General features: G+C 39.2%; 1 protein-coding gene across 3 annotated transcripts in view; it reads left to right on the top strand.

Moving 5' to 3' along the window:
- The window catches only part of LOC113133519 (polypeptide N-acetylgalactosaminyltransferase 18-like), a 121956-nt gene that overhangs the window by 41795 nt on the left and 53959 nt on the right, over window positions 1-26202 (top strand). For all 3 annotated transcript variants that reach the window (XM_026312374.1, XM_026312375.1, XM_026312376.1), the window contains exons 2-3: window positions 21450-21657; window positions 21805-21971. In XM_026312374.1, coding sequence (XP_026168159.1) covers window positions 21450-21657; window positions 21805-21971 — 375 coding nt within the window. The remainder of the gene's footprint in view (window positions 1-21449; window positions 21658-21804; window positions 21972-26202) is intronic.

Raw genomic sequence — 26202 nt, forward strand, 5'->3', positions numbered from 1 at the left:
ATCAGTGTAGTGTCCATGATTTTACTAATTTGGTTTGGTCTCTCCTTATTTTTTGCCTCTGCTTCTTCCTCTCTTCCTCCACAATCAAGTGCTGACAATGTCATTTCCATTTGAAACTTTTTTTCAGGTATTGAAAATCAAGCTATTTATCTATCTACTAAAATATCAGCACTGGAGACTTAGATGACAGAGGAGATGTCTGTATAGAAGTACCTCCCTTGACTGGGAAACCATCCATTCGGCTTTGTGTTGCAGAACTTTTATTTATTTTCTCTTTCATTATGTCATTAGTCATCCCACAACTGCTCAGATTTATCTGTTGACCCATGAGGATCACAGTGTACAATAAACAGCTGGTTTACACAACAGTCTAACACAGCAGAGTAGAATAGTTACCATGTCAGCACATCTTTCACAATAAAACAGCTTGTAAGCAATCACTGAGAAACAACAGTAGGTAGATGTCTGTGGAGTGATGCTGATAAACTTGTGACAACTTGAATGTCAGAATAATCCAAATGTCACTGCAGAGAGATGAGTTAATCTCCTCTGATAGAGTGCTGCAGTGCTGTGTTTTCCTCTCTAAAGATCCAGTAATCACAACAGCCGTAACAGCACAGCTGGATCACATTTTCCACCTCGTTGAAGGGTCCGTTTGTTTCGAGGATACAGGCTTGACGTAAACACTGCAGTTTCACAAACTGTAAGGAGCTTTTCTGGTTTGGTAAGGTCAGCCAGCGTCATCATGTAGGTGCAGGGATGCTTCACTCATGTTGCTTGGAAACTAAAATGGGGCTCAGGTCTGCCACACATAACACTTCTTCCTTCACACAATCTGTGGGAATTGGGCTGACAGGATGATCAATGATAGAAATTGAACTGAGAGACACTCCTCTGCTGTCAACTCAACCTGAAATTCTTCCTTGTGGCATGATTAAAGTCACCTTGTATGTTTTGCCTGGATTTTGACAGCCTTTAATAATGATTCAGTTCAGTGCAGAGCATGTTTTAAGACTCTGAAAACCTTTCAAAGTCAACAGATTGGTAAAAGCTAGGGGCTATATCAGGCGAGGGGATTACATCTGCACTGTGTTCTCTCCTCTTTCCTCATTGCTTCATCCTCCTCAGTGTCCTCTTTCCCTGTCCAAGCACCAATTCATTTCTGGTTCACTTCTCCAGTCTCTCCATTCCACCTCTTTCCTTTTCATTCCATACCTTTCCTTTCTTTTCCTCTCTTCTCACCTGCCTCATCTCCTCTCCCTCCTCCCTGTAGTCTTTGGCATACTGCCACACTCATGCCACCAGTAGGTCACAGCTGACAGATGGCTGGATGGTAAGGGCCAAGGCTATAAGACAGTGGGCAGAATGAAACAGGACGGGGCCCACATATTATCAGGACTCAAGGCTGTGTCGCATTTTTAACCTTTATTTTCTCGGGGGTAGCTGACAACCACAGTCCACATTTGAACAAAACCCTGCTCCGCCTTGCTTTAGAAGTGCTGTGACATTTTGACTTCCTGTGTGTTCTTGTCACATTTGGGAAGATGAAGCACCATCAAAGAACTTTTTCACCACAAAGTGCCAAGTGCCTGCTGAGTAAATGGACCTTAATTCAAAATGTCACCACATTCTATGAAAACTTGATTGTTGCTGTGATGTGGTCTCACTTCTGTGACTCCCATAGACAAAGTATAGTCCTTTTTACCACAACAGCCACTCTGTAGCAACAAATGTCAATGCCTCTGTCAACAGCAGAATAACAGCAGAATAAATATTTTACAGCACCAAATAGATTGCAGACATTTCATCTCATTTTACTCATCTAGTTTAGAAAAACATCTATAATGGGATGGACTCATTTGGTAAAACTGCTCAGCCAACCTAGTAACATTTAGATGAAATAGCATCCTATCTGATTGAGAGGCTCTTGTCTTGCTCTTTATGAGTCAGTCTCTGACGTACATACAAGAACTTCTGCTGTATATGTTGATCCTACTTTTTGCCACAGGGAGCCAAGCAATATGTAGTGTATTAGGAAATGCAAATAACACCACTGAACATCATTATCTTGACTTTCTAGAGCTTTGAAACCATGCAGTCCACTTTGTATCCCTAATTATTTACTTGACAAACACTGCACTTTAATTTTGCTATTATAGCTCTTTCTCCTATTACTACTATCTTGCTCAACAGCCATTCTCAGCTATAGGCAAAATAGCTAAGTCATAATCATAAACCTGGGTCTTTCCCTCAGCCGCAGTGTGTCCCCTCAACAAACAATACCAGCAGCTACTTTAACAGGCAAAAAATAAACTCTTTTACAAATGAAAATTTGAGTTCAGAAGTAATAAAACCCATCCTGGCTGAACTTAGTACAGCGAGCTACTGCCCTATGTCAGCTAATGAATCCTTTAAGATGTTATGAAGTTTGATGTGGTATAATCATGTCTAGACCTGTTGTAACCAGACTGACCACATTTGAAGTTTAACTCTCTTTAAGCTGTATTTAATTCTCAAATATTGGTTTAGGCTCTGGTTTACATAAATAGAGCTAAAACTGCATTCCCACTGTAGTTCCTCCAGCTCCCCAGTTACTGCAAACTCTGTTTACCTGTTGTCTTTGTACATTGAGCACAAGAATGAAGGGGAATTTTTTTTTTTCCTGGAAATTCCATCTTATATTCAAGGTCTAGAAAAGAAGGGGCAGTTTCTTACAGAAATCATAAAATTATGGGTTGTTACGAGCATTGATGTAACAGGAAGGGCCCTGGGACCCTGCCGGCGGGTGGAGCAGCCGGAAAGCACAGCTTTTTAGCTTTGAATATGATAATGCACTCCCTCTTCCTTTGTTTGATGCACGTCATGTTGAATGCAGTGCGCGGGACGCTAAATGCTACTTGTGTTGTTGACCTGTTGAAGTATCTCCAGCCATCCAAGACTGTGTGGTGAGGTGTTACTCAGGAACAATTGTAAACACTTTTACCACCAATATTTTGTTTTTGTAATTAATTCCATTCTTGGCATTTTTTAGTCATGGGTGTTTTAAGCCAGTGGATTGAAGTGTTGTGACAGACACTGACTACATTGGCAAGGTATTTATTTTTTACGGAGTTAATTATGCAAACCATGTCAATGTTTGACATCTTAATTCTAATGTAACATGTATGCTTTCAGGACTGGCTTGAAGTGCATTTTTAACCTGTCACTGTTTTTATTCCACCCAGTTATTTATTTGATTGTTTTATTTCCTCTTATTAGTTTATTAAATATATTCTATTGAGCCTGGTCCATAAGACTTGGTTTCATTGCATTTAGTGTTTGGAGTGTTGGCTTTTATTTCGCATGACAGTGTTGGTGGCATTTGTGGTTCTATTTTTGCATGTATTTTAAATTTGTTATAATGGCACTGGTTTTTGAAGATGTTGAGGTTCAATCTCTGGGAGTGACGAGGATGGATAGGATCAGGAATGAGGACATCAGAGGGACAGCTCATGTTAGATGTTTTGGAGAAAAAGCCAGGGAAGCCAGATTGAGATGGTTTGGACATGTTCAGAGGAGGGACAGTGAATACATTGGTAAAAGGATGCTGAGGTTAGAGCTGCCAGGAAGGAGGCCTAGAGGAAGACCAAAGAGGAGGTTCTTGGATGTAGTGAAGGAGGACATGAGGATAGTTGGTGTGGGTGAGGAGGATACAGAGGATAGGGTTGAATGGAGGCAGATGATTTGCTGTGGTGACCCCAGAAGGGAGCAGCCGAAAGGGAAAGAAGAAGTACTGGTACAATGAACAACAAAAAAAAGCTTAAAAAAATTGTTTGACCTCTTCAGAAGTCTGTGACTGACAAGCTACACAAATGTGTGTTTTACTGATCAATGTAGTTCATGTCTGACTTTAATAAGAAAAAGGCTTTAATAACGAGTGCTCTCTTCTCCTTGGAATAACGGTATCTCAGGCAAACCTCAGGGATTTGTGTAAAAGGTAGGTTCTATCCTTTCTATCCTAAAAATCTCTTTCTCAAACAACAGCTGTTGGAAAACAGGGTCATCTTATAATTAGTTGTCCTATATTTAATGCCAATACAGGACTTTTCCACAACTCTTAACTCTATTGCCACCATCTTAGTGCCATCATTTCTTTATCAAGGTTAAGCTGATGTAAATGAAGCTCAAAGTCTTTCTGCAGTGTTTGACATTAAACATCTTACAAATGTTCTTTTGTTGTTTTGCTAATGTGAAAAAACAGTAGTAAGCATGTCTACAGACAACTCATCCAAGTAGCTTCGGTGAAACTGATGAAACATTTCGACCTAAAAACTAGAAGTCCAGTTTCCATGACTCAGCCTCTAGATAACTTCATCTGGATGACTGAGAATCTTCACAGCAAACATGGTGTTTCATTTACTGTAGCTCAACACTGATGAGTAAAAACAGCAAAGTGGAAAAATTGACTGAATAGGTGGATGAAAACAGAATTTTTGTTAAATATTGAAACTCAGAGCATTTTGTTCTGATGAATCTGTGCAAATATACCACACGACCCTAGAAGCAATCCAAGCCCGAACAATGGGGTTGGATGTATGTGTTCATAAGACTCAGCCATCAGCTGAATACAGGCTTCTGAAAATCCCATTATCTATCTTACCTGTATTAGCGACTTATGCACTTCACTAGCTTGTGACCAACCTTATTTGCTGGTGTTTACTCTGGGTGGCAGCATACAGTGGGTACGTTATTTCTTCTTTTGTGAAAACAGCTGCCTGCTGCGGCTGGTGAAAGCAAAGTTTGTGGACCAGAACACCCCAACAGTGAGCTAAAATAAACTAAAATATTCACCAGTGCAAAGTGGAACTGCACAGGGGAACAATTCTCTGCTAGGTTGTCACTAAGAGATATAAAAATAAAATGACTTACATAGCTTAAAGGCTGGTTTATATGACAATGTAATGTAAATTAGTCTTACTGAATAAACCAGAATGTTTATATATTTTATTTTTTAGTTAGCAATCCTCTGTGCCCTGCCTCTTTGAATTAGTAATATTACATTAGTTGTAATACAAGGAAAATAAAGGTCCCTGTGTCGTCTTCTTGATGCTTTGGACAAATTTCCCAATGTTACAGTCAATTATTATTTTTAATTTAATGAATCCTTGAGGCTGTAGCTGCCGGAGGTGCGCTTCACTGTGGGAAAGTGCTGATGGTGCCAGAATGCTATCATAAATATACCACCATGCTGCAAGCGAGAGCTAGTGTTTAGGTTTACAGATGCAGAAGGTTTGGATGTCCCACACCTCATTTTCTATGATGTGCAGCATCACTGAGCCGGTAATGCCATCAAACAGAAACACACACCTACTGCACTATACAGTACTTCACTTGCTATGAGGCTAACACTTGCACACAGCAGTTAATTAAGTCAGAAGGATGTAGGAGATATCATGTAGGTGCCAGCCAATTCATAACACTAAGTGAGTTTGAAACACTGCCCAAACCAAAAGAGACACCAGTAGGTTACAGTATGTTTACTTGCCAAAGTTTTTGCATGAGCAACCAGAGCTTCTTAAACAGGTACAGTAACTCTTGATTGGAATATGAGCTTAGCAATGTTTTCGGACCCACTGCTGATTCAGGTTACTTAGGTAAGAGGGTTAAGAAGCAAATTCTTTGTTGATGCCAACAAGATTGTTATTTCAGATCTTTACAAGTGGAGATCTGAGTTAAGTTGAATGAATTTATGCACTGCAAGCAAGAGAAACTGTTTTGTTGGCTTAACAAGCTTTAACTTACATAACTCACCAATACAGATTAGTGCTTCCTCTCCTAGACAGATCATTTAGTAATAGATATTTTTACAGATCAGATAGACCCTTAAATGGATGAAATATATTTGATATGGAATATGTTAATATGTTGAAATAACCTTATAGCTTAAGTAATTTCTTTCATTTATTTCCTTTTTCTTTCTATCTCTTTGTTTCTTTGTTTCTTTTTTTTTCTTTCTATTTTAACACAACCTGAGCCAGACATAATGGAGAATGTATTTAATTGGACTCTCTCATGTGAAACTAGTGACCTTAGCAATCAGTATCAGTGCGTTCACATGCTTGTAGATCGGCACACTTTCTGCTTGTCAGCATGCCGGCTGCAGCATCAACTGCATAATTTCTGTACAGTGGAGGTGAATGGAATTTTATTTGAGGTGTTCACAGGGCTGAAAACCTCAAGAGGAACATCTGTTTCTCGTCAAATGCCCCAATTACTCTAGATAATGCACAGAACACACACAAAAAACTCTTCTGTATCCACAGTTTTGTGCAAGTCTCCCTCTCAGAATATATGTGGATGTACACTGTGTTCTTCTGTGTGTTTGTATTGACTCTCTGGTCACATCCTCTCTTCCTGCTATCAGTCGTGCTGAGGTCATCTGTGTCTGTGCTCCCTCCAGGTTTAACACATTATCTAAATGATTTAATATCACTGCAGCCACCTCGACCCTCTCCTGTCATTGTGCACTGGAGCAGAGAGACTAAGCACTCTAGGATGAATACTGAATACTTAATAGTATTTTTCATTGCTGTAGTAACAAAGGTATTATGTATTACACTGATCATCTGCTCATTCTCCATGTAGTTATATTTTTAATAGCCACAGTTTGTCATAATACCAGGGACAAAGCCGGAAGTCAGCTCAAGTGAAGTCTGAAAAGTTTGATGTGACTTTGGTATAAGTATGAGGAGTTTATTTGAGCATGTCCTACCGATGTCGCAGTGTGATATACACATGATAAATGAATGTGAACCTATACAACTCCGTCTGAACGACGAGAATCAAAGACTGCCTGAATTTTTATTTCCAAATTACTTTCTCGGAAAAAAAAAAAAACAAGCGAGAGTATCTGTCCCCGGGGAGTAACTGTGACTGCTCTCAGTCTCTTCACTCTTTTCTTATTCATTATATTCTGCTTTGGATTGATTCAACGTCACAGTGCAGCAACTGGGGCAAACACTTGTATTTGCTGCTGGGTTTTCAGTAGTCCGCAAACTCAGTTACAAAACGAAGTATACCATGGAAAAGAGGCTGCAACTGTTTGAACATTGAAAGATTAATTAAAGTTACAACCAACACATTTGCTACATACTCTATTACAGAATGTAACAATGGAGCAGCGTTTCAGCCTATAGTCAGCTGTTCAAAACAATCTGTGGCTATCCAGGGAGTAATCCTTTACTATACACAGTGTGGGGTAGAATAAATTATGGCTGTCAGTGTTGTAACATGGGATTCATTTAATTTGGATGCTATTGCATATTCATTGTGTCTAATGTTTCTCCTTCTATGGGCCCTACAATGTAGCTCCCTGAGATTTTGTGAGCAAACTGAATTTTCAAAGGAAAATATCATTAAAGATGTACTCCGGCTCTTTTATATTGCACTGCAGGGATTTTTCCAGAGAAGGCAATAATAAATTTTGTTTCCTTGGCTGTTTGGGCCTAACAGACACAAACAGTCCAGCAATCAAATTTGCGCAAATGATTCATTTTCTGTCAGAACACACTTTTAGGATTTAGAAATTGAAACTATTAATCTTAAGTAAGAGACGATAACCTGTGGAAATAGTGTAACATAAAATAATAGCTCAACAATTTGGAGAATCTGCTTATTTTTCTTCTTGCTGAGAGATAGAGGACAGAGAACATAGCACTTTCATCTTTGTGTGTTTACTACAGTAGTACAACCAGGAGATGATTAGCTTGGCTTAGACTGGAAGCCGTGTGTACATTAATAAGTAGCAACTTCTTGCTACTAGTCAAATTAGTATTTTCACAAGTCAGAAGAGTAATTAAACAATAGTATTCTTATTAGTTAAAACTTTATTCGATGATGTTTACAGCAAGGTAGTTGGAGTACACAGCGAGACATGAGCTGTGCTGCTCATTGCTTAATGTGCAAATTATACGCAGAATAACAACATCCATTAGCCTCGCCCGTCAGAGCCCTCCTCTCCATACCAAAACAGTGACAGAAATCCAAAACTGAAAAAAACAACTTTCGTAATGGGAATTTAACTCAACAAAAACTGGGAAGATTGTAATTTTTTCAGTTCTAATATTTTTTTCTAATGGTAAAGCATTTTTTTACTTCAATGCCAAAGTTTTATTTTTCAGTTTTGATTTTTTTTTTCAGTGCCAAGTGTTATTTTTCACTGATCTGGTTCCATATTTATTTTATTTCTTTTCTTTTTCTTTTTCTTTATTAGTGCTGGTCAGCTTATTTTTGAACTTGGCTAATTGAGTAACCCTGTGTTCTTTATCTTTATGTTAAGTTTGACTAATTATATTTCTGCTATAGCTCCATACCTGTTGTATGGAAATGAGGGTAGTTTTAATCTTATTTAATTCTTGCGAAATGGGCAAATACACACATTTCCAAAAGTTAAAATTTCATGAATTTAGGTCAGATAATAGCTATTATAAGACTGTACAGTTTGAAGCCCTTTATAGCCTATCCATCTTCTCGGATTAAACGTTTTTTCAATAATTCTGCATTCCAACACATTTTTACATTTTAGAAGACATTGTAGGGATAGGTTTTTTTTTAACTAAAAGCATGACGAAAATAGCATCGGTACATTTTAAGTTAATTCAGTGCAGACATGATGTCTTACATGATGTTTCTTGGACTCTGAGTTTGTGAACAGTCTGTCTGCTTGTGTATACTAGTTTCAGCCAAGGACACTGTGCTGCCTGGAGCGCTTCCCTCCAACAGTGCACAGCTCCCTCTTCATCCCTCTGTCTCATACACACACACACACACACATACTATCACAAATACAACACATAGACACACACAAAGCACAGTACCGGCCCACTGACCCGCAGTGGTTGTCAGATAGTCTCTGCTGTCTCTCATGCAGATGAATCAGAGCAAGAAAACGAGGAAGGACAGTGACAAGTGACAAGACTATTTGAGTAGACAAGCTTTTGTTAGAGCGGTTAGAACAAAACCTGCAGTGGGTACAGAGGGAAATACAGTACATAGGCTCAGCGGAAAATCTGTGATAAACAATGTTTTGACAGAAGTATACCTCTACAGTACTTCAGACTGGTGATCAGGGTGGAAGAGAAACAACACAACAAACTAAGAAAGCGGAGAACCCGGAGGATGAGCTGTGAGAGGAAAACAGGAAGAGGGAGGAAAGAAGAAAGAAAAAGCATTGTTCCGAATGAAAATGCAGTAATGGGGATATTTTCTTTTCTGAAGGCCAGTAGCAGTCACCTTGTCATTGTGCATTATATTTGGCTGCCTAACATTACCCTTTTCCTTTAGCAACCAAAGGAAGCAACACAAGCACAGAATGTCCTTCAGAAACTCTGTATCCCCTTCATCATTCAGCTCTAAGAAATACCACCGTGAATCAGCAAGAGCCATCACACGAGACATCATTTAGTATTTTTTTTAAATTAGATTTTATCCATGCTTGTTTTTTCACAGTGAAATGTAAGAAAAAAATAATAATAATTAATGGACAAGCTAGCCCTTGGACTTGTGCACAGTAGCTCTGCATTTTGAAAAGCCTCAGCAGGACTTGTTTGAATGTCCTGGCAGCTTATGTCACAGCTTGCGTGTGACTGAAAACTGAAGTAGTCATCATCAGCTCCACATGAGAAAACTTACTCAAAGCACCAAACAGAAGATTCAGAGTGATATTCAGATCACAGCAAGCGCAGATCATTGTGATGTTACAATGCCCTGAACCCACAATGGCACAAAAAAATAAGGCACTGCAAATGTCAAAGGGGCATAGAGTGCTCTATAACCTTTATCCAATGGTAGGATGTGCAGCAGAAGTGAAATTTTGTTTGTTTGAAATAAGATGTTGGATTAATTATTTATTATGTGTGTTAGCATCAGAGTTTAGCCCATCTGGGTATTTTTCCAATCCGAGGCCTGATTCAAAAATGGAACCAGCCCTTGATGTCCCTCATTCATAGACAGAAAATGCCAACAAGCAGCAGGGAATCTAGTCAGTGTTTTTCTTGCAAACCGATGTTGGGATGTCTAAAAAGCAGAAGTGATCACTAACTCCCAGATATTGATCAGTCTCCTGTAGCTTTAAGATGGTTTGTGCTACAGGAAATGAGCAGCTTAACTTATAGCTCTGTCAAGCCATTTATTAGTTCCCTGAAATTATATCATATGGTAGCCTTAATTTATGTGCTTGTTTTTATGGTGTGGGCCAGATTTAATGAGAGTGGGTGTGACTCATGTTAGTGTCTTATCAGCGTGATTAGCATGAGTATGAGAGGCTTGGAGCTGAGCCTTTTGGACTGTGGGAGGAAACCAGAGTACCCGGAGAAAACCCACACAAGCACAGGGAGAACATGCAAACTCCACACAGAAAGGTCCCTGACAGGTTGCGAACCCAGGCCCTTCATGCTTTGAGGTAACAGTGCTAACCACGACTTTACCATGCTGCCCATCATCCAAGATGCAGTTATGTAAGATCACTTCATCCAAGTAAGTCTGAAATGCCATGGGTACTGGTTAAATTCAGAGCAATTAAATCCATGACTTATTTTACTAAATTAATGTTCTTAAGATATGGAAACAACCAGAAGTAAGCCTCTTGTGGGTTTAACAAACATGCGGCATACCTTGAAATGACAGCTCAATACCTCACAGTGGTTTTCATTCTCTAAAGCAGCACAGTGTTTATTTCCATCCCCCACAAGAATAAACATACTGGCTTTGGTCATCCCCTGACCTTCTCTTCTGGAGCTATTATAAGCTCAGCATTTTTGTTTTTGAGTGAAACACCTCATTTATTATTTGAGGAACTATGATTTTCTTCCCTCAGATATTAAAGGCACCCTCAGGATGAATTGTATTTCAGTGACTTTTCATTTAGTGCCCACATCAGGTTCAATTTGTCCAAAACCTTTTTTATGATTATACTAGCAACACATTAAACAGTTTTGCTTAAGGGCTCATTCACATATATTAGCATATTAACATGCTAAACTAAGCTGGCTAAGAAGGAAAATATTATAAACATCACTGTGAATATCTTAGTTTGCTGATCAAAGCACCATATACAGTGTCACAGACCTGCCAGTATGACTGTTGACTGTTGAGTCCTGATCCTTAACTGTATTCTTGGCTGTAGTTGCACAACTTTAAGTTACAAGGACCATAAAGTCATGTGGTGGAGGAAAAGAGTCTTTAGGGTCAAAGTTGTGTATCAAAGCTACTGAAAAATCCATAGTAGTCCTTTGACAAAAAGGACTTTGTGTGACTTTGTAGTGTCATACTTGGTGTAAAAGCAGGGAAGACTTGGGAACAGAGCATGGTTGTCTTCTCTGGTTGCTGTTAGGTCTAAAAATCAAGGTGCACGCCAGTGGCCTAGGAATTTAAGGCATCAACTGATGAGTCTAGAGTCTAAAAGATAATATGCTGCCTTGTAAAGAAGCATCTCTGTGTTTTCCTTTGTTTACCTGCATTTGTGTACCTGCAGTATGTGTGCCAGTGTTTTGTGGTCAGCTCTTTTGCTAAGAATGGTTTGCGGGGCTCAGCTGGCTGAGCTGTTAGACAATTCCTGTACCTTTGTCAGAGTGAAACAGCTCCTAAATTCCCCCCTCAGCTGCCTTTTGTTGCTGTTTGCCTTTGTTTCTATTGTTGTCAGAGTTTTCCTCACTACATTTTCTACTTTTCCTCTCACAGTTTTGTCTTTAATCTTTCTAAGTCTTGGCTGGTGTGGATGGTAAATTAGCCAGCAATACTTAAACCTCAGTGGAATTTGTATGCTGTGATGTGTTCAGACATGTCTCTGTTTTTGAGACACATCACCATTATTACCATACAGATTTCAGATATGCTAGGGTTTGTACTGAAAAGCTGTGGATTCTCTGCAGTCCTCATATTTCTGTTCTCAACTTTTCTCCTGTTCTCCCTCTGTGTACTAATTGGCTGCACTAGTAACAGGTTTTTCCTCCCAGGTGCTCCAGGGTCTCTTCTTTGAGAGAACATGCCCTTCTGTTCCTCTGATTATTCCCCCAGAAGTCAGGCATATTTTGCTGTTTGAGCAAACAGGACACCATGAATGCAAATGCTTCCAATCTGTTTGGTTCTATATTTTAAACAGCAGCACAACCGCACACGGTGATGTGTATTGCAAGTGAGGGACGCCAGACAGAATTATTTTTTGGATGTAATTTGTTTAAATAAAATGACGTTTTGTTGGATCCAGTCTATTTTCCTTCCTTTCCTTTAAGCCAGAAGTATTGTTGTATAAGAGGTCACAGAAGACAATATGCAAGGTTTTTGCACAGCGGTGCTTAACTTTACCATACTTGGATGTGTGCCTTTAACATACAAAAATTAAATCTCTTAATTCCAGGGGTTGTTAAATGAAAATATATTGACTTGAGTTAAGTAGTTCTTCTTAGCCTGGTTCCAGATCACTGGATCAACAGCCACATCAATCCTCAACTTATTCTGCATGTCAAACAGGGTTGGTGCTCATTCACTACAATTTTAGCTGGTTGGAGAAATAATCAACAAAAGTATCAGCAAGTATGGCTTAAATCAACACAGCTGTACAGTTTGGTGGAAATGAAATTACACCAAGAACAACTCATAAATTGACTTATTTCTTTGAATTTCAACTCAAGTGATACTAGCAACAACTGAAAAGGTTTGTGTCAACTGGTGGGACAGATATGTCACACTGATACTCCAAAACATACCCTTATCACTATCGTTATGTATTATTGATTTTTTTGCTTAAGTGCATGAAGTTAAAGGAACTAGAATGAAGCAGATACACATGTAATTGGTGGCGTACTCTTACTAAATGCAACAGATTGCAAATAAATGTGTTTGCTGTCAACCACATAATTTTGAAAACTCAAACCCATAAACTAATTTAAACAAATGATAGCAAAACAGATGAACTGGGATCTTTAAACAGGGATTTTGTAAGTGTAATAAAAACAAAATGGTTCAACCACTAAAACCCATCACTCATATTTGCTTAACCCCAGCCCTCCAATCAGGTAAATTCATTTTACTTTCTCGTTCTGTTTTGCTAACTGATCTCACACGGGTTCATATTTTCAATGATCCCTGACTGTGTTCTGCAGTACCCATATAATGTTTATTAAGCCATACACCTCATGCATGCATGCTTTGCAGTTATCATCTCACAGTGAAAGAGATGGACCTTTTTCTTTCTTTAAGGAGAATGAGCAAATTAAACAGATCTAGACAGGAATTTAATATTGTTGCTGCCTGATATGAAAATCTCTTTTCTTCTCATTTTATCTTTTCTCTTTAACTTCCAAGTAATGTCTTTTATAGCAATAACGTTGTCCTGCACATCTGCTTTTGTGAGACAGCGAAACCTTATCAGTAGTGCTGTAACGTAATTAGTGGAGTAGTGAAGCCGTCTGCTGCAGCACAGAGCCATATGGGCTTACAGGAAGACCCACTCAGTCTGTATTGATTTCTGGAAGTGGATGACTAGGAGAATCAAGACTGCAGTAAAGCCGCGATCAAGACATAGATTACCCTCCCCCATCATGTATGCTTCCAGGGTGTGTGTGTGTGTGCGTGTGTGTAAGTTTTTTTATGTTTGTTTTTTTATTTTTATTTTTATTTTATTTTTTTCAGAAAATCACTATCTCCTTCCCATATTCCCATATGTGTAAATGTATGTGCAGGCATACCTGTGTGTATTGCCTCAGTGGCATGTTGAATAATGTTTTGGGCTGAGTGTCATCACACACACATACAGGAAGGTGGAAAAGAATTCCATCATACTACATGAAGACAGCAAGATGTGGAGGAAATGATGCCTGATGGTTTTAAAAGGTTGTTAGTGTGGTAAAAGAGCGAAATGGCTTGATAATGGAATCTGCCACTCTGAGCTTTAATCTGCAAGCCTGCCAAGCTGTGGGTTGGAGGGACAATGAAAAGAGAGAAGTGAGAGGGAGAAAACACACTGCATCATTCTGCTCAGTAGAAAACAATATGAGGGTTATCAAAGTGATGAGGTACAAATTTAGATGAGTGAGCTTGCCTAAGGAAATTGTAGATATTACATTTCAATGCTGTGGTCCAGCTTCTCCTTTCTGATCTTTCTGTGGAGCTCAATAGCTGAATATCCTATTTCAGGCAGGTATGTCATTACATAAATGTGGTGGCAATTTTACAGTATATGTCGAGCTCATGTTTGATAAAGTTTAAATCACATAATAAACTAAAAAAACACTGGTTTTAAGTCTGTAGATCAGTCAGTCTGTTTAAAAAATGTGTTTAGTTTATTCTTTTGTTTCACCTGAGGGTGCAGGACAAAAGAGGTGAAATAGCAGACCACCAGCCTCCCTGAATTGCCGGTTTCTTGCAGTTATAATAAATCAGGAGTCTGACACAATTGGTCACCACGCAGGCAGAAATTGTGCTCTGTTACCTCCCAGGTGCAATAAAAAAAAAGTGGCCTTTTTTGTCATTGGGTCTATAGATTTTCAACATAGGACAGATATTAATATCTGAATAAACAGAAGAAAGTATCAGGGTTCCAATTATATAACCTGGGCAATAGTACAAAACATATTGGTAGTTCAACATGAAAAAATATTATTACTCTATTACTCTTTATCTCCGTTTACATCCCCTGAAGTCCTCATTATTCTAGAGGACCTTGTGGGATGTAAACAGGAAGTATAATATTGCCGTGACTCAGAGAATGATGCTGTGTCAGCAGAATTGGAAGAGCAGGAAATACAACTCTCAAAAACAAACCGCATTCTGACTGTAGTTTTTATGCATTATTCCCAGATAATTAGTTATTACAAACTTGCAGCATTAAAAGTATACTAAATAAGCTATTAGCCATTCTTCTTGATAAAGTATGAACAGTGTTCAGTGGACTATTTTATATGACAACCTGATGATTCTCAGGCAAGTGTCTTTTTCAATGAGTTTTGAAGAGATTTATGGATGTTTGTTCATATCAGATATTAAGGTTTAGGTCAAGATGAGCCAAAATTTTGTAATTTGTGTGTCAAGTGTGTGTTTATTCCAGTTTTACTGCATTATGACTCAGAGAAAGAGTGCAAATTTAGATGCAAATTGCAGCAGTCGGGCACCAAGGTGTTTGGGTTTTTTTTAAGGACTTTAATTGCCTCACACCCACAGCTGCAGCTCCAACTGCTAACTCTGTTGGTACGCAGGCCAAATAGCTCACTGAGAATAACTACCTACCACATGTTTTCAGAGCACTGACGTCCACCTATTGAAAATATGCACCCCCTTTATTTATGATCATTTTGAAGTCTTTCAAATTAAGTTTAAATGGTTGTACTTTTCCAAGAAGTCACTGCATGTACTTGGCACATAGAGTGCAGGTTGTCACTTAGAGTGACAATAAGCCAAGTTTGTGGTTTTTGGTCTCCACAAGACTCCAGGATGCTGCACACAGTCATTATACCCATCCTGCACTCACAAAGAAATAGTTCAGTATGAATATTCCACTGATACCGCAAAGAGCATTTTTACATTTCTCTTTTTGTGTTGGTGGAGCACATTAGATGCTGAAATAGTAAGCTTTTAGAGGCTGTGCCAATTTTTTGGACAGAGCATGGGGAGCTGTTCCTATTGGTCGTAGCCTTTATGTTACATTAGATTAAACATATCCTCTGTACTTAATACTCAGACTTGAATCCAGAGGTGCTCTTTATCTCACTTGATGAAAGAAAACTAATATGTCTATTTCTGCTGAAAGCCATCAGAAATACAGCCTGTGAGAGAACTGAACCACTCCCTTTTCTTCATAGTATTGTTTTCCAACTCACCATCATTTTCCAGCAGAACCAACACTGTTTTAATAACCCCATCGAGGAACATTCACCATAACTGACACCTACCTGTACGTTTGAATGCCAACAAGCCATGGCTGTAACAGATAGATGATGTCAGCAAAGTTACAAAGCCTCATGGAAAATGCATCTCCGTTTCGGTTTCCTCTGTCTCGCTGTGAATACACTGGAAGTACCGATTTGACTTGTCCAGGTGTGATCCATTAACCATATTATTCACACCTGAGGGCAGAGGGGGAAGACAGAGATCACCATCTGCTCGCTGCTTGATTAAATTAATCATGTGTGAACCTTTGCACAAGGCTGTCGGCCCCCATCCCTCTCTCATTCTCTCTGTCACACTCTCGTTCTGTCAGTACGCCTGTGTCAATGTACCCTTAGCAGCAGCAGCAGCAGCACAAAATTTTCTAAATCTTGTTTCGCTCTCCTTCTGAGATGTGCAGATGGGCTCACTTTTTCCCCAGGTGGAAGCACCTTAACATTTTGTAAATGAGTCTTGTGTGAGCATGCTTGTGGCAATAAAGACAAATGGCTAAAAAAGTACTTTTCGTCAGTCATAGCTCACCGTGATATGAAAAGAAGCTGTCATCTGGTTTTAAGGCGGTAGGAATCAGTACAAAAGGGAAATGAATTGTCTTGTTTTCCCTCATGCCTCTTTAAATATTGGAACACAAAAATCTTTCATAGGGAGATAATGTTGCAGGGCTTGCAGACTAAATGAGATTCTCTCCACGAAAACAAATTCTTTCAAATCCTTGGGTGTGAGTGGGTGTGTGTTTATGTTGTAAGTGCAAAGCCTGCTGGGATAGGTTCTTGCAGCATCAAGCAGCAACGTTTCGCTGCTGATGAGAAACTTGAAAGTACACAGAGGAGGAGCGGAGATTTAATTGAGTGTTTTTGCTTCCACGCACTGTGTTTTGCAAATCGGGCTCATGTCCAATTTAAGGTCTAGATCAGTTTAAGCTGTTTATGCGAATCTTTATACCGAACACATAAATCAATGTGGCTGAATAAACAAATGATCTCTGATTTTCCTGTCTGATTTAATGTGGAGAATAAAAATGAGCATTAGACAGCTGACTTCTGTAAACACTGGGTATCCAGCCTTTTACTTCATAAAAAAAGAGCTGATTGCGAACAGGATATGAACTGCCAATCTCAATATTCCTTTCTAGATGACACCACTCAATTGAGTTGATGTGCACAAATATGGGTAAATTATAGAGAATTTTGTGTTGAGTCTTTATAAACTAGCTGAATTCAGGTCAGCATCATTACAAAGAGGTGAAAAGTTTTCTCAGAAGAATTAGATGCTGGGAGCATCTGTTACACTGACTCAGAGACAGGAGAGCAAGAATTCTTCCTAAACAAGAACTGAATCATCATCAACCCTAGAGCTGTTCTCCTCAGTGCCGTCAGGAGTGTTTTTGCATGCTAATAATAATAATGCTATCCTCAAAAAGCATCTGCCCTGCCTTTTCTTTATTGGATGAATCATTTAACACTATCAAGTGGAGAATGTCAGAAAATATATGGAACTAAACATTTGTTTGAAAAACTGACTCTGAAAGTCTTTATTTAGAGTACACGTAACACAAACACGTATCCTGGACCAACACTGTGTGGAGTTAGATAGAACTGATCTTAAATATGAAAGATATAGCAGCATCGATAGGGACATTTCAGAATACAACCCTCTGAGCCACCTTCACAGGGTGGCCATCACCTTTAAAGTAAAATGCAATTTGCCGTCTAGAGATAATGTTTAGTTTGTCCATTCTGCACAACTGTAGAAACATGGCAACACAACATGGCTCCCTCCGTTTAGAATGTTGGGCAAAAAAAAGAAACAGTGTTTCCCACAGGAAATGAACCCCACTTTCCTGTGGGAAAAGACCTGTGTATGACTCACCCATCCATCCCAACTTCTTTTTAATGTGGACTTTGTGGCTGTAAATGATATTTTGCCTCATTTCCTGTTTTGTCTTCAAGGATATTTGTGATTGCTAGACGCTGTCTAACTAAAAACCATTATTCCTGGTCATAGTAACCTGCTGGCAGAAATGATATATGGATCCATTTCTTACAAGCTATGTGAACATTTACTGTGATATACAGTACCAGTCAAAAGTTTGGACACACTTTCTCATTCAATTCAATGGTAAAGTGTGTCCAAACTTTTGACTGGTAGTGTACATGCTCAAAATGAGATTTATTATCAGTATTTCAGGTACTGGTCCACCAAAACTGGTGTCTCTAGGTACAGTAAACGTGCCATTTTGAATGTCCTGTGTACAGTACACAGCTTATACTGTATATGTCTGTGCAGCTGTTTGCACCTTGTATCTGGTCCTTGAGGTAGATAGTCAGGGTCCACAGTGCATAGTGCCCTGCCTGCTGAGCTAACAGCACACCAATTTTGCATAAAGTGACTGGGGGACAAGGTGAGACAATTTGTCATGCTGCAGAGTGGCCCATTCCCAATCCATTAGGTTGTAGGAAGTTTGGGCCCAATGCCTTCAGCTCCACAAGAAGGATATTTTAAAGTGTGTGTGTGGACAGGGAGCTGTCCTGGTGTCTAAGTTAATAAGTGGCTCTCTGTGAGCTGATATGATGGAGCTCGTGCTCAACTAGTTTACAGATGCCCAGGGATGGATACATTCTGTCATATCCTCTTTATTCTCTTGTTCCTCTCCTCTCTGCCTCTGCTTTTGCTCGTCACTCTTTCAGAAAAACTGTCAAATTAACAGTAAAATACTGGGTGAAGAGATGCCAACCAGCCAGGTATTGTGAGTTCTTTTACACAGACCTTACTGGAATTCAATTGCAGTTATTTACTATAGTAACAAATACAGAATAATTCAGATGTTATTATCAACAGCAGTTTAGCTGGGATATATTTGCCAAATTTATTGCTGTTACCCCATTGCGTGAATTTACTTTATTTGGAAAAAATAAAGCAGAGTTTCATTGTGGCTTATGGCATCACTAGTTCCCGGCAGCTTTAATTACAAAACAAATGTACTAATGCATAACATTTTCTGTCTATGTTGAATAATAATGTATAAGTAAATTATGACACTATGTAAATTTACATTACTGTATATTAGCAAATTATTTGCAATGAACAGTGCCAACATTCATTCAATATGTCATTAAAATGATTCAAATGCAACAAAAAGCAGATGCATTGTAAGATACATGACAATTACATTTTAGGTACTGTATTACACACAAAACCTCACCATTGTTCCTCTTCGTAGGTATGTTGTGCCTTTGAACTGTGCTGGAAAGGGGAGCAGGGACTAAATCAATAATGACATATGTCAGACACAGTGCTGGCCATGACACAACACATTCCCTCATCTTGCCCTGTGATGCATCTGTCCTTCCCTCTCGAGAATGACTATACCAAGAAACCTTTCAGGCTTTTTGTCACTGAATTTAAATAGCTTTTAAGCAATATTCCTTTTTCTGTCAGATGTCAGCTCATACGAAACGGGAACCCAAATCAAATTCCTTACAGTTACACTCCTGAAAAAGTAATGCATTTGTGGATAAGAGAAGTGTAATACAGAGTCATTAACTGTGCTTTTAGAGTGCTTATTATGAGGGTATGAGGGGACTTGGAGGGAGGTGGCATTTCACCCTTGAGAGCATTAAGCATGTTATTGCCAAAAGGGGGAAGCACTGCTCTTCAAACTAATAAAATAAAAAAATAAAAAACATTCCTCTGAGGAAGAACAGCAGGCACTTCACAGATCTTCAGAGGGTCTATTGGGAGAGTAAAGAAACAACAGAGTTATTTGACAGACCTGAGTGGGGAATTTTAAAATCAAACTTAAAGTAAAATAAACTTTGCTAAGAGATCACAAATCACTGTTTTGAGTGACAGTGTTGGCAGGTGAAATATCTGTATGGGTGAGTGTTATAACAGTTTATAATATCACTAGACGTCTGAAAGGCACTTACTGACTACAGTTATTGAAGCTAAGCAATCACTGACCTCTACATAACTAAGTGGATGGATTATTGTTCGTCTCAGTCCTGACTGTTTTTGGACCAGTAGTTTTGTCCTGTTAGTTCAGTACAAAGCTAGACTGGCGTTATTTATAGGGTCAATAGCTCAGCAGCTATGTGTTTCCAATAAGGAATTATTACATTACGACCGTTTAGCTTTTGTTGTCCTCTAAAAAGCTTTTAATGAGGAAGCAAATCTGTGAATCGTGAATGAACGGCACTCAGTCACCAGAACTCTAAACAACAACCGACATTCGCTTTTCCTGCCGAAGTCTCGTTCTTATCTAATTTATAAACATGAGCACATCTTGCTCTGCAACTTCTTGCAGTTTCCTAAATGAGCCTTCACCAGGTAAAGTACACTGCCAGCATCAGTCTGCGGACTGTACACACAATTAGTTGCTGAGCTCCTGCACATTAAACAGAGAGTACCTGTAAACAACTCACTTATTGACCATAACGTGTAGCTACAGGGTAAGCATTCTTTGTTACTTTTGTCCCCTGTTGCTGAGACAAAAAAGAGCATTTCTGATATTAACAATTCAACACTGATATAATGGTGAAAAGTGATGGCAGCATGTGTTTCAGTTGCACTTTTAAAATGTGTTCCTACATGTACACAATGCTTCTGTCTTACATAATACGACTAACCAACCTGTATGTGTGTTCATTATTTTTTGTTATTGAATCCTTTTTATACACTTCAGCCTTTTTCAACACTTGTACATCTGGGTTAGGAATTTTAGCATGACTTAGCCTTATGAATAGTCTGTTCTTTTAGATGACCTCCATTTTTTTAGTGCTGCAGATATTAAACAGATCACTACATTCAAATTCTCCTGCTTTTCCCCAGATCTGCCATACATTGGGAACAGGTGGCAGCTGCACAGCATCATTTTACGTTTGTGTTTCAAATGATGCTCAGAATGAGTTCAACTTCTCAGTTGGGTTCATCCCTTTGCACCCTACAATTTACATAGAATATAAATATTTTCCAAACAGGCCTTAAGCATGTTTTCTATTCTGATTGTTTTACACCATGCATAGAAAACTGCAGCACTGATTAAAAAAAAAAAAAAAATGTTACCTTCAGCATGTTAGCGGATTTGTGTCCACCTCCACAGAAATAGATCGGCATAGCTGCCAGAATGAGTTATACATAATGACAATGAAAATCCCTGTTATTTTGCATCGCATTTGTGTTCCATCCTGTTCCCCCGTGCTGCTGAAATTATTCTTTCAGCCTTCAGCAAATGGGTTTTGTTTGATAACCACACAGCATACTTAGCACTCTGTCACATTCATTTTTCCTGCAAAGCTCCCTGAACAGAGCTGAAGGAAGTTCATTTGTCATTAAATTTCTCCACAGTGTAACGTCAGCAAGCTGTCACAGCATCTGGCAACACAGTACTTAGTGAGGAAACTGTTGAGAAAAACTTGAAAATGTTTTCTTTACCATCTCCACCTTCCTGTGACCTTCTACAAGATAAGCAGTATAGCTAATGAGGGGATGGATGTTTGTTCAAAATGTACCAAATGTTCCTCCTCTCTCTACAGAGACTCCTCAGAAGGATGGTGAAGACACTGTGTCTTCATCAGACTCAGCCTCAGTCCTTGCCTCCTCACTGTTCAACCACTGGGGTCACGACCTGGGCCCTGAGAGTCGAAGGGTCGCCCTTAGGAAGTTTCGTTACTATGGCTACAACAGCTACCTTAGCGACCGCATCTCCCTCACCCGGCCAATCCCAGATTTACGACCAGATGGGTCAGTCCATCATATTTGCCTGTGTGGAACCAACCTTCAACAGAATGATGTTTAAATCTTGACTCTGTTACAGTAAATGTTGGTCTTTTTTTCTTGTAAGGAAATGACAAACTGTCCTCCCCCCCTTCCCTCACCCCACACCCGCAGGTGCAGAAATATGTCGTATTCATCTGACCTTCCTCAGCTCAGTGTCATCTTCATCTTTGTCAACGAGGCCTTGTCAGTGTTACTGCGCTCTGTCCACACAGCCATTCAGAGGACCCCATCCCACCTGCTCAAAGAGATCATACTGGTGGATGACCACAGCAACAGTTGTAAGAAACCATCTTTAATTTTATTTTTATGGTATATATGCAGCACCCTGGTGGAGTCATAAAGAGCCACCAGGACACCCACCTTCCTCAAATCTAAAGCTTAGTCCCAAACACAGAGTGTATATACATCCATCCATCACAGGAAGCAGTCTGAAATGGGATTGAAGTGTATCTCTCTTTCTCTCTAAAGCAACTGCTTTGTAGATTTGTATTGATATTCTTCTGCAGTATTTACCCACTAATTGATGTTATGCATTGTTTTTAATGTTTATAATGATTCATAGTTGGCATCTTTTACCTTACACATATCAAACAACCCATCACTGATTAATATTTTTCAATAATCTCCAGAAAAACAGGGTGACAATGGAGTAATACGCACAAACCACCTGTGGCGCATGAATGGTCACTATGTTAAATAGAGAATGAATTACTCCCTAATTCTATCATAACTCTATGGCCTTGTAAAAGTAGGAAGTAGCCCAAAAAGGGCAAAGGCTTTTCTCAAGCTTTTGGTTTTTGGTTTAAAAGCATCATAAGGAGAAGGCCCGCTCAGTGCTAGTGAATCAGTTAGGATGTATAAGGCCACATAGTCAGATTTAAGGTGCTACACCTTCTCATTGTGCTCTTCCAGCAGATTTTAAGAATGCACAAAAAAAAACTGAAGGAGCGATGAGTAACAGATGTAGACTCTAAGCATAGTACGGAGAGTCAGAAATAGTGCTTACAAGAAGCTGCTGTCTGACTTTCCTTTTTCCACTGGAGAGACAGGGAGTCTGGCAGGGCTCTGACAGTCATGACAGGAATGTTTATGGTTCCTTGAGAGAGTTACTGTGTAGATACCTGTGTTCGAGCTGAGCAAGCAACTCTGTTAGAGGCTTTTACACCACTGTTTAAGGAAGCTTTATAACTGCTGATAATGGTATCTGTATAGCAATACTATGTGCCATTATTTACTTTGATAAACCCTTTTAGTGTCATTGTATATAATCCATAGGTGACTGTCATGACTTGCATCTAGCTTGGCCCCAGGGAGCAGGTTCAACCGATAGGCCATTTACAAAGTTAGATGTTTAATTCTTGCCCATAGGAGTGAGTGTGTGTGTGTGAGGGTGTGTGTGTGTGTGTGTGAGGTTGTTTGTCTCTATGTGGCCCTGTGATGGACTGGTGACCTGTCCAGGGTGTACCCCTGCCTTTCACCCAAAGAGAGCTGGGATAGGCTCCAACAGATCTCTGTGACCCTAAATAGAAATAAGCAGGTATAGATGATCATATTGTTATGAACTTAATCTTCTTGATTCGATTTTTCTTACTTTTTGAAAGTAATCTTGTAAAGAATGAAGAAATTTCACCAGAAGTTATGATTAGTGAACAAAGGATCAGAAAAACAAGACAGGGTTCTTGTGGTAGAGGCTGACTCGACAGATTGAGAAAGAGAAGAACCAAAGTGGAATAGCCTGGGTTTCAGGCAGAGTGGAAGGCAAGGGTGGGAAGAATAGGGCAGGTTCAGAGTTTTATTCAAAATTTCTTGTGAAAAGCAGAGCAAACAGTGAGTAGAAACAGTGACTGTAACAGGTAACTGGTAACTATGCAGACTAAAAAGCTTGGTCATCAGCAGGGAACAGAGGTTCAGGCAGCAAAGGCCCGACAGGGGACAATGGAAAGTTCAAAGATTAGGCCACGGACAGGCATGCTCAGGCTGAGGCAGGAGCCAATGAATTCTGGTAGGTCTTGGCAGCTCGACAGCTGGAGAGGAGAATGTGAGAGGAGAGGAGAATGTGACTAGGCTTTTCATAGTGGAGGAGCACAGTGAGAACAAGACGGAAGTGAAACTGATCAGGGTTTAAATGACATGGTCAAGTTTGAAACCATCCATCCAGCCATCCATCTATTATCTATACCCATTTATTCCTTAACCAGGGTCACGGGGATCTGCTGGAGCCTATCCCAGCTCTCTTTGGGTGGAAGGCAGGGACCCTGGACAGGTCAAGTTTGAAACCATATGGAGGAAATACGTCTAGTTTTTAGGTCGAAACATTTCACTACTCAGCCGAGTAGCTTCATCAGTCAGACTTACTCGGATGAGTAGTGAAACATTTCGACCTAAAAGCTAGAAGTCCAGTTACCATGACTCAACCTTTAGACATGTGGGGGGACCACAGAACAGGAAGTAATTTAAATAAAATCCTGAGACTGGAAGTGAGAAGTGACCCTGACAGTAATTAACAGTGTGATTTAAGAAACTGGTAAAATGTGTGTGTATATATATATATATATATATATATATATATACATATATTGTAGAAGATAATGTTGTGATAGTGTGTTCGGTACTACCCTTAAGTATAACTTAACCTCTCTACCATGTCCATAAGGGATTGTTGAACTTTGAAATGAAAGGGTAAATTTCTTCTTCCTAGAACTGAAGGGCAAACCTGCCATTTGCCTCCTCTCTGCAGCACAATAGTAGTTACATCATATCCATCTACCATCATATTCATATCCATCGAATTATATCTCAAACATCCAAAATGGGGTAATTAGCCGCTGAGATTTATATATTATAAGTGAGCTAAAGCCTAGGCTGTCTGTATTTCATGTCCCAGTTATTTTTATATTCTGCTTTGGACAGTCCACACCGTAAGGATATGTGCAGGCATTAGCTGCCTCTGGTGTATGAAATCAGATTATAACTTATTACAAAAGTCATAGGCTAGGCCCGGGTGTGACTTGTCTGTTAGAGGGCTCATGTTAATAATTGCATCACGTACCATGGAACATATTTCACTGCTGCCAAATCTATAATTACCATTATGAGAAATATGTCTGTGCTACCGTCGCCTGCAGATTTTATGGGTCTCTCACTGCTCTTCTGTTCTTGATTAATACAGTATATCAGAGTTTAGTTATGGTAGCTGCACAGGGTTGAATGTTGATTAGTGGAGCATCCAGGGAGATAAATAGATTCAACATTAACTTCAAATTATTCCCTCTTAATGCATTACTACCATTCAAGCTAAAAATTCTTGGAATGATTTAATGCTTTTGCTTGGCGATACACTAACAATTGCATGGTTGTAATTTATAAAAGAGGCAATTAATGTGAGATAATTTGGTGAAAGTGCATGATCATTATTGTTGCTTGTTGTTCATATGTGGTGTAATTATGACAAATGAGGGTCAGCTAAGGTTAGATGAAGACAGAGGTGGAAATACAGTCAGACTCCTTATGAACTGCCACAAGAAGAGTAAATTATCAGAGACACCAGGGGTTGTATTCATAAAGCATTAAAGTGCTGATCAAAGATCACTGAGCCATGCAAACACCCATTAATGTCATGGTGACCTTATTTTGAAGTACTCTGCCTTGCTGTTAACTAAACCTCTTTACTATAAATGACATCAATTCAACAATATTGCCATGCTATGGCAACGTAGTTAACTACTCTGCCTTGCTGTTAACTAAACCTCTTTACTATAAATGACATCAATTCAACAATATTGCCATGCTATGGCAAAGTAGTTAACTAGACCTAAGTTAGCAGACAAAAGAATATTTTATTATAACAAAAGACACAGGGATAATATTGATTGGAAAACTAGAAGAAAGAATTCTCTGTAGAGTCTTTTAGAAAGCACATGTAATGGAGACAATGGTCCAGGCACAGGAGGGAACCAGGTGAGTATTATCTTTGAGACACAATGATCCAGAAAAACACAGCGAGCAGGCGAGTTACATACAGGAAATCCAGGAAACATGGGAAGAGGAACCAGGAGCAACTGAGGTGAGCTGCCAGATGAGGGAACATCCAAAGCAGAAGTACAATCTGGTCTATGTATTTAGTTGACTGACTAACTGTGAAAAAGGCCAAACCTAATTTCCCACTGTATTTTTAATTATGTTGTTGTCTTGGCTGAAGGGTCATTGGTCAGTCCACCAAGACCAGTCAGTCCACTCAAAATAGCAATTTAAGTGATTGAATGAATTTGCAAAATAATTTGAACACTCATTACTAATTCCAAGACAGTTTATAAAAATAACCCACTTTTCCCTAGCACCACTTTGTGATTGTCTTTTTTTGCTTTTTAGTTAAATGTCCTGATAGAAAAATTAGATGGATGGCTATGAAAATTGGCACAGATTAACTGTAATAACCTGAATTTTCATGGTGGCAGGAAGTCACATATTTAGTTTGGTTTATAACCAAATGCCTGCAAAAAATATTTCCTC

This window comes from Mastacembelus armatus, chromosome 6, assembly GCF_900324485.2.
Source record: "Mastacembelus armatus chromosome 6, fMasArm1.2, whole genome shotgun sequence".
In the NCBI taxonomy this organism is placed as follows: domain Eukaryota; kingdom Metazoa; phylum Chordata; class Actinopteri; order Synbranchiformes; family Mastacembelidae; genus Mastacembelus; species Mastacembelus armatus.